Raw genomic sequence first — 19,107 nt, forward strand, 5'->3', positions numbered from 1 at the left:
GAATGGACCTAAACCTTTGTTGGTTCTGCCTTTAGTAATGAAGTTTCTGATGGCAGAGGGTAAAGTCGGAAGTGCATCCTCTTGGTTAATACAGATAATGCACACATTTTATTATTTTTTTTAAAGATTTTTATTTATTTATTTGACACACAGAAATCACAAGTAGGCAGAGAGGCAGGCAGAGAGAGAGAAGGAAGCAGGCTCCCTGCGGAGCAGAGAGCCCCATGTGGGGCTTGATCCCAGGACCCTGGGATCATGACCTGAGCCAAAGGCAGAGGCTTTAACCCACTGAGCCACCCAGGCACCCCCACACATTTTATTATTAAGAAATTGAATAAACCTCTCTTTGTGACTTTGGAAGTAAAACATACCATGAAAAGGCTCACCTCTTTTTATTTTTTTTAATTATTTATTTACTTGATAGAGATCACAAGTAGGCAGAGAGGCAGGCAGAGAGAGGAAGGGAAGCAGGCTCCCCACTGAGCAGAGACCACAATGTGGGGCTCTATCCCAGGACCCTGGGATCATGACCTGAGCTGAAGGCAGAGGCTTTAACCCACTGAGCCACCCAGGCGCCCGTAGGCTCACCTCTTTTTTATTGCTTGTTTTTTTTTTCTTTCCCACTTTTTTTTCTCATGCAAATATTTTTAATATATATTTAAAATTTTTTTATTTTTTTTATAAACATATATTAGCCCCAGGGGTACAGGTCTTTAAATCGCCAGGTTTATACACTTCACAGCACTCACCATACCCCATACCCTCCCCAATGTCCATAATCCCACCACCCTCTCCCTACCTCCCTCCCCCTGGCAACCCTCAGTTTGTTTTGTGAGATTAAGAGTCTCTTATGGTTTGTCTCCCTCCCTTCCTACCCCCAAAACCCCCCACGTTGCATCTCCACTTTCTCATATCAGGGAGATCATATGATAGTTGTTTTTCTCCGATTGACTTATTTCGCTAAGCATAATACTCTCTAGTTCCATCCACGTTGTCGCAAATGGCAAGATTTCATTTCTTTCGATGGCTGCATAGTATTCCATTGTATATATATACCACATCTTCTTTATCCATTCATTCATGCATTTTTTATGCAGATATTATTGTAACAATCAAGGAAAATAACAAAAATCTTCTCTCACAGCCATAAAGCATCACTTTTTTTTTTACTTTTACCTGTATTCTCTTCCAGTCTGCCCATGTGCAGTGATATTAACTAGCTTTTTTTTTTCATTAAAAAATATATTTTTTAAGATTTTATTTATTTATTTGACAGACAGAGATCACAGGTAGGCAGAGAGGCAGGCAGAGAGAGAGGAGGAAGCAGGCTCCCTGCTGAGCAGAGAGACCGATGCATGCCTCGATCCCAGGACCCTGGGACCATGACCTGAGCCAAAGGCAGAGTCTTTAATCCACTGAGCCACCCAGGTGCCCCAACTAGATACAGTTTTGAAGTACATTTCTTTTTTATGCCACATGATCATAGTTCAAGGAAATTGAAGTAATAGAGATATGGGAATATCTTGGGTAATAATGGCTTCTTATTTTGATTATTTCCCTTTAGGAAGGACACTGCTGATCCTGTAACATGGAGGATTGCCTTCATACTTCATCTGAGAATCTGTCCAAATTGGTCAGCTGGGCCCACAGCCATGGGACCATTTGCAGCCTCATTCCAAACCTGAAACACTTGCTTTCGGAAGGTTCCCATGGGAACCTCACAGCAATGTGGGGCTGTAGTGCTGGCCATGCTTATCACTGGCCACTGACAGCTACTTGCAGAGCTGGGTCCCAAGAAAGGGTCTGTTTCCAGGATAACAGAAGTTTTAACTCTGATAGTCCCAGTATAATTGGAGTGCCCTCTGAGACACAAACTAGCCCTGTTGAAAGGTATCCTGGGAGACCCGTGAAAGCGAAGCTAGACTGTAATCGGACCAGAGACTCTTGTGACTTCTCTTATTGCAGTGAACCCTCTGAACTGGATGAAGCTGTAGAAGAATATGAAGATGAGAACACCCTGTTTGACATGGTTTGTGAGTCTTCTGTTACAGACGAGGATAGTGACTTTGAACCCCAAACCCAAAGGCCTCAAAGCATTGCTCGAAAAAGGCCTGGAATAGTCCCATCTTCTCTCCATTCCAGCTCTCAAGCTCAAATGGTTGATGAATGCAGCAATGATGTCATCATTAAGAAAATCAAACAAGAGATTCCTGAAGATTATTACATTGTGGCGAATGCAGAGCTGACTGGAGGGGTAGATGGACCAGCCCTTTCATTGACACAGATGGCAAAACCCAAGCCTCAGACTCATGCTGGTCCCTCCTGCATAGGGTCTGCTAAGCTGATTCCCCATGTGACATCTGCCATTGGCACAGAGCTAGACCCACATGGTGTGTCTGCATCCCCCTCTGTTATGTCCAGACCAATCGTCCAGAAGACTGCCAGGGTATCTCTGGCTTCACCAAACAGAGGACCCCCTGGTGCCCATGGTACCAGCCAGCAGGTGGCCATGCAGATGCCTGTGAGCACATCCCATCCTAACAAACAGATCAGCATCCCTTTGTCTGCACTGCAACTGCCTGGACAGGATGACCAAGTTGCTTCTGAAGAGTTCCTGCCCCATCTGCCCAGCCAGGTTTCCTCCTGTGAGGTAGCTCTTTCTCCCTCAGTTAACACAGAGCCAGAAGTGAGTTCCAGTCAGCAGCAGCCCCCAGTCGCTCCAACCATAACCACTGAGGCCACAGCACAGTGCATACCAGGTATGGCACATGAGGTGACAGAGAGTCCCTCATCCACGCACATCAGAGAATTCTGCGCCGTCAGCACTTACAAAACCATTGGCTCAGTTTGCTAGGAATCAGGCCTTTATTATTCTCAGAAATATAGAAATAATGAAATATATTCTATCCAGGTAATATTCTGAAGGACATTCATCTGAGTTAAGGCCATCCGTCCAGTCAGTGTACCTCAGGGCTGAGAGGACAGCTGTAGGATTGTGCTGTTAATATTGCATGGCTAGATTTAAGGTTTATATTTGATCTTAAGCTGAATAATTTTTATTTTTATTATTTTTTAAAAAGATTTTATTCATTTTAGGGAGAGAGCAAGTAAGTAGGGGTGGGGAGCAGAGGGAGAGGAGAGACTCTCAAGCAGACTCTTTGCTAATTACAGAACCTGACGCAGGGCTTGATCTCATGATCCTGAGACGTGACCTCAGTCAAAGTCAGACACTTAACTCACTGAGCCACCCAGGTGCTGCAAGCTGAATAATTTTGGTATATTAATGTTATCTTTGAAAAGAATTTTTATGCTCTCCTATCAATACCAAGGTATTTGGTTGCTATTGGAAGCCAAAATGACATGATGTTGGGTGTGTAATGACAATAAAACTGGTGCTTTTTCATTATTATTTATTTGTCTGAACCAACTTGGTCTTTCTGTTCATTTAGTTGGTGTGGCAGTTGAGAACAAGTATTTTAAAAGCAACAAATAATTCTAAAAGAAGTATTTTATCTTTCATCTCAAAATTTATTTATTTTTTATTTTATTTATTTTTTTATTTTTAAAAGATTTTATTTATTTATTTTACAGAGATCACAAGTAGTCAGAGAGGCAGGCAGAGAGAGGTGGGGGGAAGCAGGCTCCCTGCTGAGCAGAGAGCCTGATGTGGGGCTCGATCCCAGGACCCTGAGATCATGACCCGAGCGGAAGGCAGAGGCCTTATTAACCCACTGCGCCACCCAGGCTCCCCTTATCTCAAAATTTAAAAGAGTCTGATAACTTGCTTTCCTGAAGTACATGGGCATAATTGGAATGGACTGAGAGGAGAGAGAAATAATTGTATGAGACCTCTATCTAATTTTGACATTCTAATGTTCTCTGATTCTAACATGTAGTATTTATTAAATCTGGGCTATTATTATATAAAAAGGGTTTGGGTGTCATGCATTTGGCTTCATTATTCAAATATAATAAGCCAGAAGTAGACATGGACAAAGATGAACAGATATACAGAACAGAGTTTATAGAAAGCAGAAATTTGTGGCACGTTTTGGTTTGTTTCATTTTAATCCCTCTCAAGGAAGTCATGTATTTTGGAAAAAGTTTCCTAGAAGCCTGCAGTACCTGTGCCTTTACCCAATTTATGATTTTGCTGACACAGTCATGGTATTATTAATAAACTATACAAGGAAAATATTCATATCCTGATTCAAAATAATGCTTTTCAGTTTATTCATTTTTCTTTCTTTTTAAAATAATAGCTTCATTGAGATATAATTCACATACCATAAGATATACTCTTAAAAATACACTGTTCAGTGGTTTTTGGTATATTTACAGAGTTGTGCAATCATCACCACTATCTAATTCAAAGCACTGTTTCCACCCCAGAAAGAAACCCGATACCCATCAGCAGTCCCTCTTTTCTTCCTCCCAGACCATCAACCACTGATCTATTTTATGTTTCTATAGATTAGCCCATCCTGCACATTTCATATATGTGGAATCATAGCATGTGACTACCTTCTTGCACTTAGCATATTTTTTTCTTACATTGTAGCAATGTATCAGGATTTCTTTTTATTTCCAAATAATATTTCACTGTATGGATATATCATAGTTTGTTTTTCCTTTCGTAAGTTGATGGACATTGAGGTTGTTTCTATTTTTTGGCTGTCATGAGTAATGCTGCTGATAACACTCCTATACAAGTGGATGTATAGCTTCATTTCACGTGGGCAACTACCTAGAAGTGGAATTGCTGGGTGTATGATAACTCTAACTCTTTGAGGAACTGCCAGACTTTTCCAAAGTAACTCCACTATTTTACAATCACCAGCAATGTAAAAAAGTTTCCTGTTTCTTAACATGCTGACCAATATTTGTTGTTTTCTCTTTAACAAAATGATATTTATCCTGGGTGCATGAAGTAGTATCTCATTGTGGTTTTGATTTCCACTACCTTAGTGATTAATGGTGTTGAACTTTTTAACAGTATAGTCTTTGGCTAATCCTAGCATAATTTAGACACATTTTCATTAGACTCGTGAAGGCTCGTGAAGGTCTTTGTACTAGGTAGGAAATCTGACTCTTAATACATATAGAATAAAGTAGTGGTATCTTTTCACTTAAATAGATAGTTGTATCTGGTTTGTTTGTGTCTCCCCCACCATTTAAAAAAATAAAATAGAAGACTTTGCCTGACAGTTTTCTATATTCTCATTTATTTTATATTAGAGGGTAGAATACAGAATTGTATTTTGCAAAGTGGTCCAATATACCAAAACAGCTTAGTAAGACTGTTGTATCACACATCCTTCCATGAACTTACCTCAGTATCCTTCTACTAACCTACTGCAGCTTAGTAATACTGCTGCGTTACTTCTTCCACTAACTTAACCCAGATTTCCTTGCGTCTGCCTAGTGGTCGGTGAATGAAACACCAAGACTTTTTACTAAACAAAATATGAATATCTTATTATATAATTGTTATAGAAAAGAAATTCAACCTATTTGAAAAATATTTTAAACTGTTTATTTTTTGTATAGATTACATTTTCTTAGGTTTTATTTCTTAATAAAATTATACTCTTTTTTTTTTTTGAAATTGCACTTTTTATGATAGCTATAGAAAGCAGGTATGGCCAAGTACAGCACATGGTTAATACAATCATAAACTGTGATTTAGCTGTACTCTTGCAAAGAGAATTGGTCTGGCTTAGAGTTGAACTTTTAAGGAAAAACAGTATGAAGAACTGATGAGAAGTTCCTAAGGAATCATCCTAATGTTTTGATCCATTGTTCTTTGGAAGGATATTTATTATATTGCTAAAATATTTTTAGCTTTAAAGAAATACTATTTTAAGGGTGTCTGGGTGGCTCAGTCATTAAGCATCTGCCTTTGGCTCAGGTCATGATCCCAACATCCTGGGATCGAGCCCCACATCAGGCTCTCAGGAAAAAGGAAGGAAGCCTGCTTCTCCCTCTCCCTATTCCCCTGCTTGTGTTCCCGCTCTCACTGTCTCTCTCTCTCTCTCTGTCAAATAAATAAAATCTTTTTTAAAAGAATACTATTTTACTAGAAACATCACTGGAACAAATAAAACTCTCATTGACATTTTTCTTTCGTGGGAGTTAGATAAAGTTAACTTACAATTTACCTGTGTTCTATAGAGCCCAAATTAGCCTCTGTGCTCTTTACAGTTTTGTTTTGTATATTTACTACTGTAGATAGTCTTCATTCTAAATATAGATTTTTTTTTAAATTTAGAATTACAGCACATCCAAATGTATGTGAATGAATATGTACAGATGGTCCTTACTCAGTTAATATAGAAAATATATTTGGGACTAAGCCAGGAAGAAACCTTTTGAAAGAACTAACTGAAAGCAAAATAAGGTGCTCTTCTTAAAATGATGTTGTGTAAGCCAGGTCCTTATCAAATCATTGTAGAAATACTGCATATCTTTGAATAGTATTTTTTTAAAATAAATATTCTGACAAATGACTGTTGAGTAAACCAGAAACAAATTTTTTCATTTTGTTTAGTTTTTACTGATGCTGTTTAAATTCTCTTCGCCTAGTGGAAAGTCATCCTTATTTATGTTCAAAACTAAACTCACAAAATGATAAAATGTTAATCAAGGTATGAATAAAATTATTAATTTTCATGTCAGCTCTCTTATGCTTTTCATCCCAAATCTTAGCCAATAGTAATGAGTAAAGAGGACATATTATTAGAAAAATTAATGACTATTTCCCCAGTGGCTTAGATTCCATTACATTTTGAGGTTATTAAATGTAAATTTAGGGCATTTGTCATAAATTTAAATTTCTATTGCATTCTGAGTTGGGTTTTTATGTGTATATTTTTTTAAACATACACACATACACGTGACTTCCTTTATGATTTTGTGCAAGGACCCATTTTATTAATCAGCTTTTCCCCAGAAATTTTATAGTAGCAAGCAGTCAACTTTTGCTTATCAGATTTGAAATATATATGTTTTTCTTTTGAAAATACACATCTTTAAAAGATAAAAAAATGCATATCTTTAGTTCTAATAAATTATATGTATTCATTATATATTACAAATATTAACTCCTAGTTTATTTTGTGTATTGGAAATACGTTTCTCTCTTTACCATTAAAGTAATTTTGATGTAATTAATTTTGTTGATGGCATATTTTTGAGATGAATTTTCTTAATTTTTATGAAGGTTATTCCTTTCAGCCTCTATTTAAAGCATTTTTTTTAAAGATTTTATTTATTATTTGACAGAGAGAGAGACAGTGAGAGAAGGAACACAAGCAGGGGAAGTGGGAGAGGGAGAAGCAGGCTCCCCACTGAGCAGAGAGCCTGATGCGGGGCTCGATCCCAGGACCCTGAGATCATGACCTGAGCCGAAGGCAGACACTTAATGACTGAGCCACCCAGGTGCCCTTCAGCCTCTATTTAGCTATCATCTTTCCCACATTTGGTTATTTTGCTAAGGAAGTCCTTTCCTTCCCTTGAATCTGATGACTATTTACCTGTGTTTTACTCTGGTTCTTTTTTGGTTTTCCACCTGCTGCAGCTGCCCCCACCCCCCGGAGTCTCCTTTCTTTTCTTTTCTTTTCTTTTTTTTTTTTTAAATTATTTATTTATTTGACAGAGAGAGAGGTCACAGTAGGCAGAGAGGCAGGCAGAGAGAGAGGGGGAAGCAGGCTCCCCACCGAGCGGAGAGCCCGATGCAGGGTCCTGAAACCAGGGTCCTGAAACCAGGACCCTGAGACCATGACCTGAGCTGAAGGCAGAGGCTTAAACCACTGAGCCACCCAGGTGCCCCTCTCCTTTCTTTTCTTACATTTAACTCTGAAGTCAGAATAGATTTTGGATTGGATCCTCACTTCCTTATTTTTGCAGTAGTCAAATGTTCCAGCTTCATTTATTGAATAATTCCCATTTATGCATAACATTTGTGCGTAACATTTTTGTTTATAATTGGGTCCATTTATAGATTTTCTTTTTTTTTTTTAATTTTTAACTTATTTATTTGTCAGAGAGAGAGAGAGACAGGGAGAACACAAGCAGGTAGAGCAGCAGGCAGAGGCAGAGAGAAGCAGGCTCCCTGCTGAGCAAGGAGCCCGATACAGGACTCGATCCTAGGACCCTGGGATCATGACCTGAGCCGAAGGCAGCAGCTCAACCAACTGAGCCGCCTATGCGTCCCCCATTTATGATTTTCAAGTCTGTTGTTATTGATCTCCTTTTCTTCTAATTTTTTTTATTATTTGATTATGTCTTTTTAAAAGATTTTATTATTTTTTTGAAGTAATCTCCACACCTAACGTCAGGTGAGAACTTGATCACCCGGTGATCAAGAGTGGCATGCTCCACTGACTGAGCCAGCCTGGCACCCCACTATTGGATTATATCTTACACAAAACAAAATGCATTTGTAGAAAAGGAAGAGTATAATTTATTTAATAGAGTACTTTTTGAAACCTCATGTAAAATTGAATTTAGTAAGCTTTTAAAAATTGATTAAGTCTTATATTCTAGTTGTTTGGTATATGTTGTCATATATAAACAATGGTTTCTCTTGTCAAAAACAGAAAATCTGAGTTAAAATAAGTTTAAAAAGTATAAATTGCTTTATGTCCGAGGACGTATCTTGAAACAAGTTTTTAGCCAAATGTTAAATGATGTCTGGTTTCTTTCTTGCCATTTCTCACCTTAGGTTCCTTGGTATTAGCTCTCCCTGTAGATGTTTGATTTCTGTATGGTCCCCAAGGTGGTTGCCAAGTGCTGCTAGGATTCATGTCTAGCAGTAGACAGAACCTGTGTCACAACATTCCCATTAACCCTTGAATCAGTCTCTGGGGCATTAGACCCCCGCCTAGAAATGGTATTGAGACCAGTTTACATAAACCACATAATTAGGTGTGGAGGTTAGATGGGGGTGTTCTTCCAAGGATGTTCTAGGTTGTCATATTGAAAGGAACAGCAAACCAGAATTATCTACGCTACTTGTGTATATTTTTGTTTTTGTTTTGGGCACTTAAGTTTTTTGTTTTTTGTGTTATTGTTGGTGGTGGTGGTGTTGTTGTTTTTTAATGTGGGCAGATGGGAGATGTTTATATATGTCATTCAAGGTCAGGATATACTAGAACAGTGTTCTAATAACGGGTAGAAACATGAATATATGCTTGTTTATATATATATGCATGCGTATGTATGGTATATGTATGCATTATATTTTACACATTTCCTTATTCCACAAGAAATATATGCCTCTTCTTGCCAAGGTAGAATAAGACTATATTTGTTTTTTAAAGATTTTACTTATTTTTTTATTTGAGAGAGAGAGAGTGCATGTAGGAGTGGGAGGAGGAGCAGAGGGGGAGGGGGAAAGAATCTTAAGCAGACCTCATGCAGGGCTCAGTTCCACAACCCCAAGATCATGACCCCAAGATCACGACCTGATCCAGAAACAAGAGTCAAATGCCCAACTGACTGAGCCACCCGGACGTCCTGATTAGATTTGTTTTCGCAGCTGTACCCTTTCCTGTACCTTCCTGCAAGATGACCTGAGATGTAAATTCTGACAAATAAAGAGAGGCAAAGTAAAAATTCAGGCTCAGTTTATACCATCCTTTCCTTCCTTATCAGTTGGGTGCTTATCTTAGGATTCATATATCAGGCAGTGCTGGCCATTGAGATAGTAGAGACTGGTCACTCAGAGTTTGAAATCAGACATGCCTAGGTTGATTCCCAGCCCTACCTCCTGCTAGCCTTGTAAACTTAGCTAAGTCATTTCATTTTCCTGAGACTGTTTTCTCATTTGTAAAGTAATAGTAATGCCTGTCTTGCAGGATTGTTTGAGGGCCAAATGCAAAAATATAGGTAAAGAGAGTACCTGACATGTAATAAACATTCAGCAAATAATAGTTTCTACCATTATTAATATTTTTTCGTTGTCATCACCATTGTTGCCATTATTATGCTGTGCTCAATACTCTTAAGTAGCGAAGTAGACTCTGATCTTATGCGATGACATCCCTACATCTACTAGAAAATGGTCCATGGAACAGTATCACTGGTATCAGCTGAGAATCTAGTAGAAATACAGAATCTCAGTCCCTATTCCAGACCCAAAGACTCAGAATTTGTGTTTAATAAGATCTCCACATAACTTGTATGGACATTGAAGCTGGAGAAGCAGTGATAGAGGGAATGCAAGACCCATATTGTGGGGCACATTGTTTCCATCCTGCTACCCAGTAACTTTGAACAGTTTTCCTGTGTGAGAGAATTCCCTTCTTTGTGCATCTGTGTTTCCCTACTGGAGACGCCAAAAACTTGGATTCCAAGTATTTATTTCAGAGATGGCACAGTCTTGTGAACTTAGGCTTTACCAGTCAGATGCACTCACATCAGACCCTAATCAAAAGAATCTGTTTTGCAAATTGCAAATCTTGCAGTTTCTAGAGGCAGCAGGAGCAGCATCCCTGCAGTGGTTCTAACTGTAGAGGCTGTCGCTGGAGTTTGGTGGCTTTGTTGCCTCTACTAGACTGAATCTGTGTTGGGTCAGGGAATTATTTGTGGAGACCTCCAAACCTCATTTACTGGTGTTCTAGGAATTCTTTGGCCTTTATTAATGCTTTTCTGCCTAAGCTGGCTAGACTGGGCTTTTTGTTTTAAGTAAGGAATCTGGGGGAATATAACCTCTAAACCTAGGAAAGGTGTTGACCTCTCCTAGGTGTTGCATGAAAAATAAAGTAATTTTCTTTTTGTCACTAAGTTTGTGTTTTCAGCTAAAATTAATGACATCCCTTTGGTCATTAACCACTGATACCAAGATGCCCCATATTGAATGATATCTTGCTATACATATTACACAACCAATCCATAGGATGTGGATTCTCCCCACACTAAATCTTCCCTCCCTTCCCACGGGGAGTTTTTGCTAAAATGTGTCCCTTGTGAGGAGTGGTTGGAAGCACAGGTTAACATACCTCCCTGAACCTAGAATAGGGGAAGCAGGTACTTAGGACCTTTGCTTTCAGCTATGGATTTTACATAAAGGGTAGTTCTGGAAAATGAGAGAAATCCCAATTGGAACTTCTTATACCACTATGTTAAATATTTGTTAAAAGTTAATTTTGAATTATTAGTTTTCCCTTAGGCATACCTTTTTCCACATGAATTCACGTGGTACTATTTCCTGAAACGATCTATTTTCTTTACCATTTCTTAAGTTGATACCTCTGACAGAGGGATTGAACAGCAAAATCACCTGGACATAGCCCAACTAAGGAAGTTTTAGGAAATCTGGACTTGGACTTTTTTTTCTTTTTTCATTTCTTTCCTTCCTTATTACCCTCTATTTCTTTCTCTCCTTGTATAATTTTGCCCTTGAGTTGCCATGGGTAGTGGTGGTAATGTCAAGAGTTCCGTAAGATCTGTTGAAGGGGATTGAGCTTTATTACATTTGGTCTCTTGGAAGAAACTTAATGATCTAGATACTTACCTAATTTATTGTGTTCCCCTTCTCTTTTAATGCTGAAGGAGGCTTTAATGGAACTACGCAGCACCCTTTTCTTCAACTTCAGTGCCTTGCACATGGTATGAGTGTGGTCATTGTGTTGGTGATTTCTTTATTTTTTAATTTTTAAATTTTATTAGTTTATTTGAGAGAGAGATAGTGAGAGGGAGCAGGAGCAGGGAGGAGAGAGAGAAACAGGCTCCTTGCTGAGCAGGGAGCCCGATACATGGCTGGATCCTAGGACCCTGAGATCATGACCTGAACCAAAGGCAGACACTTAACAACTGAGCCACCCAGGTGCCCCTGTTGGTAATTTCTTGACCATGAAAATATATCTTAGGGAAAATTTGTATACCTGGGACCATAGGTTTCTGGGACTCAGCGCTTGCTGTCAGCAATATCTTCAGGAAAAAAGGATGGACCGGTCAATGAATGGTATTGGACATTTGGTCACCCATGTGGAACAAAATAAAATTAGATCCTTATCTCACAACAGACATGAAAATAAGTCTCATTTAAAGATTTAAATATGGAATTATAAAGCTTAAAACTATCTGGAGGAAATCTTGCAAAATAGCCTTGATGTCAGGAAGAGTTTTTAAAACATGGCACAAACCATAAAGGAAAAGACTGGAAATGCTGACAACCTTAAAGTAAAAGACTGTAAGTAAAAGTCTTAGCTGGGACAAGAGATATCATAAAGTTAAAAGATAAACAATCATCTGTGAGATGATTTTAATTCATATAACCAAAAATATTCATACACAGAATATATATTAAAAACTGCCACAAATCAGCAGGAAAAAGATCAGATAATCCACTAGGGAAATGAGAAAAGGAAATGAAGAAGCACTTCTAATAAGAGGAAAGCCATGTAGTTAGTAAATATGAAACATGTTCAACCTAGGAGCACCTGGATGTGACTGAGTCAGTTAAACGTCAGACTCTTGATTTCAGTTCATAGATCATGGGATCAAGCCCTGCATCGGGTTCTGTACTCAGTGTGGGGTTGGCTTCAGATTCTTTTTTCCTTTCCCTCTGCCCCTCCCCATTCTCTCTCTCTCTCTCTCTCTCAAATGAATACATAAATAAAAAGAAAGAAAAATGTTCAACCTCACTGGTAATGAAAGGAACACAAGACAACAATGAGATACCTTCAGAAAGGCAAAAAGTATTAATTTTAACTATCTCAAGTGTTGTTGAAAGTATGGGGAAAGGGGGACATGCTTGCGGGAATATAAATTAGTACAACCATTTTGAGAGCAATTTGCAATATTTAATAAAATTAAAGATATTCATATCATCCGACCTAGGAATTTGGTTTCTAGGCATTTGCCCTAGAGAAACATCCATAAATATATACATGGGTGGGGGAGGGATGTATAGAAGTGTACACTACAACTTTGTGATGAGAAGTTAAAAAAAACATCGACAGGAGGCCTGGGTGGCTCAGTCGGTTAAGGGGCTGCCTTCGACTCAGGTCATGATCCCGGAGTCCTTGAATTAAATCCCACATCAGGCTCCTTAATTAGTTGAGAGACTGCTTCTCCCTCTGCCTGCTGTTCTCCCTGTTTGTGCTCTCTCTCTGACAAATAAATTAAATCTCTAAAAAACAAAACAAAATGAAACAAAACATTGACAACCTCAGTATCCATCAATAGAGAAATAAATTCATAGATTTTTCAGTGGAATATATGCATCAGCCAGATCTGCATTTTTTTTTTAAAGATTTTATTTATTTATTTGTCATAGAGAGAGAAGCAAGAGTGAGCACAGGCAGACAGAGTGGCAGGCAGAGGCAGAGGGAGAAGCAGGCTCCCTGCCAAGCAAGGAGCCCGATGTGGGACTCGATCCCAGGACGCTGGGATCATGACCTGAGCCGAAGGCAGCTGCTTAACCAACTGAGCCACCCAGGCGTCCCACAGATCTGCATTTCTTAATGTAGATAAATCTTGGAAACACAATTGCAGAATGATAGAGTCCATGTCTTAAAAAAGAAACAAATATTAACAGTATATTGTTGTTACACATGCATGTGCACATGCACACACACACACCCCATGTGTAATTAATTATGAAACATGGAAGGACATACCACAGATGATAGTGGTTGCCTTTGGGGAGGAAGGGGGATGGGAACGGGTACACAGGAAATTTGAACTGTATCTGTAGCATTTTCTTTCAAAAAGATGTAAAAAAAATATAACAAAATAATAGCGTGTATTAAATCTGAATGACAGGAATATGAATTGTGTTACATAAGAGACAACGTAAGTGTACTGCTTAATTATGGAAATCCAGACACACAACTGCCTGGATTCATATCCCACCTCTGCCAGTTATTTTTTGGGTGACTGGCAAGTTACTTAACTTCCCTGTGGCTTCACCTTTTCATCTGTAAAATGAAGAAAATAATGTATTTATTCTGTAGGGTTGATTATAAGGATTATTTTAATCCATACTAAGCCCTCCGAGTCATGGCAAAAAATACTTTAGTATTATTCTGTATACTCTTTTGTATATTTAAAACATGATTACTTTTTAAATATAGATTATGGGGATGCCTGGGTAGCTCAGTCAGTTAAGCGTTTGACTTCTGCTCAGGTCATGATCCCAGAGTCCTGGCATTAAGCCCTGCATCGGGCTCCTCACTCACCTGCCACTCTGCCCCTCACCTCTGCTTGTGTTCATGTGCTTTCTCCCTCTCTCTTTCTCTGTCTCTCTCTCTCTCTCTCTCAAATAAATAAATAAAATCTTTAAAATATATATATAAATTATGAAACAAAAATTGTGGAGTATTTATGAGGTGAGGATAGTATGACATTATTGCTATTACTGAACATCTAGGAGGGCTTTTTTTTGTAAGAAGGCAAACTTGACTAACATTGTCTTCTAGTGTACTTATTTATAGATAAAGAATTTGGGGATTATTCTTATAAATTTCAACAGTATGGCTCTCCTCCTCATGATTTTAATGGGATGCTGACCTGCAGAATTTTTTCAAGTTCTGGTGGAATAAATAAAAAACAACCAAGCCCCCTCCTCCAAATGTTCTCCTATTATCTATTAGCACTTTCTGTTTCCAAAATAACACTACCTGAGTTCCATGAAGAAAAAGGTTGTTTCTGTTATTTTACTGATGGGAAATGAGGCACAAAAAAAGTAGGTGACTGCTTACTTAGAATTCCTGCTTGTTAACTCAGAGTCATTGAGTCACTGCTAAGCACCTACCTTTGCTTATCTTGGGATAGAAATAGCCTAAACCTCCAATTGCTTCCTCTTCCCCTTTTTTCTTTGTGAGGTTTTTCCTATCACTTACCCAAATTTTAGGCTCCTAGAGTACGTCTTAAAGAGACAAGTCTCAGGCACCAGCACTCACAATAGAGGTCATAGCTATACCATATTGATTGGGTGATTGGGTTCAATTTCCTTAGCAAAGTTTTGTTGTCTTCTCCTTCTTCTTCTTCTTGGGTGATTGCATTCAATTTCCTTAGCAAAGTTTTGTCATCGTTGTCTTCTTCTTCTTCTTCTTCTTTTTGAAAAGGTGAGGGTGGAGAAGTGGGAAGGTTAGGGAGACTGGTTTTCCTCTCTACTTCTCACTGTCACCCTCCCTTGCCAGTTGTCCCTAAGCCCAGAGCCTGTCTGAGTTTCCAGCCGAGTGACTGGCCTCTTAGACTAGACTTGAATGCTCTAGGCCCTCCTGACTCCATATGTGGTCACCTGGGAGCTGTTAAAAATAGGTTTTCTCGGGGCGCCTGGGTGGCTCAGTGGGTTAAAGCCTCTGCCTTCGGCTCAGGTCATGATCCCAGGGTCCTGGGATCGAGCCCCGCATCAGGCTCTCTGCTCAGTGGGGAGCCTGCTTCCTCCTCTCTCTCTGCCTGCCTCTCTGCCTACTTGTGATCTCTGTCTAATAAATAAATAAACAAAATCTTTAAAAAAAAAATAGGTTTTCTCTTGCCACTTTAAAAATTCTGTTTGTATTGGGGTGCCTGGGTGGCTTAGTCAGTTACATGCCCCACTCTTGATTTTAGCCCAGGTCATGATCTCACAGTCATGGCATTGAGCCTCAAGTAGGGCTCCACACTCAGTGTAGAGTCTGCTTGAGATTCTCTCCCTCCCTCTGCTCCTCCCCGCCTCCTGCACAGGTGCATGCTCTTACTTTCAAAATAAATAAATACAATCTCTTAAAAAAATTGAAATTATCCTTGTCTTTTAAAAAATTCTCTTAGTCTTTTTTTAAATTAAAAAAAAGTATATGGGGCGCCTGGGTGGCTCAGTGGATTAGGCCACTGCCTTCCGCTCAGGTCATGATCTCAGGTTTCTAGGATGGAGCCCCGCATCTGCCTCAGCATCCCTGCTGAGCGGAGAACCTGCTCCCCCCCCCCCCCCCCGTCTGACTCTCTGCCTACTTATGATCTCTCTCTCTGTCAAATAAATAAAATCTTTAAGAAAAAATTTTAAATGTATTTTTTAGGTGAGGAGAGGGGTGGAGGAAGAGGGAGAAAGAATCTTATGCAGGCTGCACACCTAGCACAGAGCAGGGCTCCATCTTTTGACCCTCAGATCATGACCTGAGCTGAAATCAAGAGTCAGACACTTAACCAAATCAGCTGAGCCAGTCAGGAGCCCCAGCCTTGTATTTGACTTTTACCATTTTGATTATAATAGGTCTTGAAGTACTTTTCGGGTTAATCTTACTTGGAGACCTTTGAACTTTCCATACCTGGATGTCCATATTTCTCCCAAGATGTGGTAAAATTTCAGCTATTTCTTTAAAAAGCTTTCTGCCCCCTTTCTCTTTTCTTTTTTCTTTTCTTTTTTTTTTTTTAAGATTTTATTTATTCATTTGACAGACAGAGATCACAAGTAGGCAGAGAGGCAGGCAGAGAGAGAGGGGGAATCAGGCTCCCCGCTGAGCAGCGAGCCCGATGTGGGGCTCGATCTCAGTAACCCGAGATAACGACCTGAGCCAAAGGCAGAGGCCCAACCCACTGAGCCACCCAGGCGCCCCTGCCTCCTTTCTCTTTTCTTCTGGAACTCCCAGGATGCAAATATTCATTCTCTCCATGGTTAGCCCATAATTCATGTAGCTTTCTTTATTTTCTTTTTCATTGCTTTCTTTTTGTTCTTCTAACTGGCCAATATCAAATAATCTGTCAAAGTCACTGACTCTTCTGCATGATCAAGTGTGTTTGAAGCTCCCTATTGAACTTTTTCACTTTTGTTACTACATTCTTCAGCTCCTCGATTCTGATTGGTTCTTTTTCATGGTTTCTGTTTCTTTATTAAACTTCATTTTGTTCATGCTTTGTTTCCCTGGTTTTGTTTAGTTGTTTGTGTTCTCTTTCATTCTGTTGAGTTTAAGATGATTATTTTGCATTTTTTGTCATGTAAATTATAGATCTCCATTTTTTTTTTAGATCACTTGGGGAGGTTTATTAGTTTCCTTTGGTTCCTTTAATCATCTTTGTCATATTTGCCTGATTCTTCTGATCCTGTAGCCTTGCGTTGCCTATACATTTGAAGGAGCAAACACCTCTTCCAGTTTTTACAGACTGACTTCAGCAGGTAGAGATCTTTTCCTTTTCTTGCTGGTAGGATTACCTCTGGAATCACAGTCATGCTGGCCTGGACAGTTATGAGGCTGTTGGCGGGTGCAGTTGGTACTTTTGTTACCAGTGGCTTGGGTGGTGTGGATCTTTTCTGGTCCCTGAGCAGATGGGACTGTCTTGAGTACCTTGTTTGGTAGAGTAGTGCTGGGACAAAGGTCCACTTTAGAATCCCCAGTTCAGACAGTGGCCCTATTAACTGGATGTACGGACAGTTGTAGCTCCCACTGGGTCCTTGGAAAGACTCCTGCCTGGTGACTGGATAGGTCCTTAGGTTGGCAGGACTGGCCCTGGACCATGGCCTAGAAAGCTGTAACTGATCCCCAGCACTGGTTATGGTCCCACAGCCATGGTCAAGGTCTGTAGACCTGGCTCTGGAAGCACAAATGGGTGTGTCTCCTGTCTGGTCCCTGGGTAGGTTACAATGCTCCCTGTCTATGGCAAAAGGAGCTAGAGCTGAGTATAGGGTTGTTTCAGGATCTCTTGGGGGTGCAGATAGGAGTGTCTTCTACAGATCCCTGGACCAGCAGTAGTACTAATGGAGTGTGGCTGAGAGGCTGGAGCTGAGTATCAGGTCCTTTCTGAATCTCTGGGTTTGCAGATGGGTCCTTGGACCTGTGGAACTCCCGGCAAACTGCAGCTATAAGAGGACTGGAGCCAAGTATAAGACCCTTTTGGAATTTCTGGAGGCACAGATGAGAGTGTCTCCTGCCAGGTTCCTGTGTCAGCTGGGCTGTACTCAGGTTATGGCTAGAAGCAGCTGGAGCCGAGTTACAGGGCCTTTCCGAAACTATAGTCTGACAGAGTTTGGAGGGGTCACCTCCAGAGGCTCCCGCCCACAGCCAAGAAGAGGCTGGATGTGCTTTACAGGCCACTTGAGGGTCCACACCCTGAACCAGGGTCTATATGCCTATTACCTAGTGCATGTGGGCATGAATCCTCCTGTGGGTCCCTTGGCATATAACTAAAGCCAAATGGAGCTATAGCTGAGTCCTCAGGTTATGGAACTGTTTGAGGATCTGACTACAGATCAGGACCATAGTTGGTGAGATAACCACCTGGGTGTGAACTTGCCTTCTCAAAATGGCTCTCCGTGGTATTGGACTCTTCTTGGGTTTCACAATCTCCCACCTAGTCCAGAGCTCCCACAGAGGTGCTTTTGTCCATGCATGCATACCAAATTATTGTTGATTGGGGTGATATTCAGGTATCTTGCTGATATCACTCCCTCCCACCCCTAGAAACTTTAAAAAAAAAAAAAACTTTAGTATTACTTAATTTTCCACCTGTTAACTTCATTCAGCAGAAAAAATAAAGAATCCTTACAATCCAAGAATATGCTGTTGATATGAATTTGACTTTAGGATTTGGTACATATTCCTTAAAAATAATGCCTGAAATTATATTTTACACTAGTGTAAAATTACTAGTGTACATTAAGATTTATGTTAGGGATCACTAACTTTTTAACAACTTTATACATTATAATTACTGCTGCTAAATAATTATTCTATGAAATGAAAAGCCATCTCACCATTAAGAAAAAAAGCTTTATTTTTCTGTTTTGCTTATATTTGTAAGTGGGTAATAGAAAGCTGATTTATGTAGAAAAATATTTTAATTTTTATTTTATAATGAATTTTTCAAAAATATGTTTTGTTTTTACCCATTGACCTAAGTAGAGAAATTAGCATTCTCCTATCCATTAAGTTATTACTAAATGAATATTAATAGACTAACTCAGAAAAAAGGAGGTAATTTATTAGAGTTTTCTGCATTTCTCTTTTTATGTGTTATCTGTTTTCCTTTGCATTATGTGCCATATATCTTTTGTTTCAAATTGATTAATAATCCCTTTGTTTTTTACTTTAGTATTCATTTTCAGTAAAAGATGCCTTCACATTTTGAGTCTTACTAATTAAGATATGCAGTTCTATAAATTGAATGTAAATTTAAAGGAAGACC

The 19,107-nt window shown here is 39.4% G+C and overlaps 1 protein-coding gene across 5 annotated transcripts in view; it reads left to right on the forward strand.

Moving 5' to 3' along the window:
• The window catches only part of KIAA1958 (KIAA1958 ortholog), a 169,090-nt gene that overhangs the window by 89,560 nt on the left and 60,423 nt on the right, over positions 1-19,107 (forward strand). For all 5 annotated transcript variants that reach the window (XM_047699537.1, XM_047699536.1, XM_047699532.1 and 2 more), the window contains one exon: positions 1,565-2,759. In XM_047699537.1, coding sequence (XP_047555493.1) covers positions 1,589-2,759 — 1,171 coding nt within the window. In that variant the 5' untranslated portion in view covers positions 1,565-1,588. The remainder of the gene's footprint in view (positions 1-1,564; positions 2,760-19,107) is intronic.

Source organism: Lutra lutra, chromosome 13 (genome assembly GCF_902655055.1).
Source record: "Lutra lutra chromosome 13, mLutLut1.2, whole genome shotgun sequence".
NCBI lineage: Eukaryota > Metazoa > Chordata > Mammalia > Carnivora > Mustelidae > Lutra > Lutra lutra.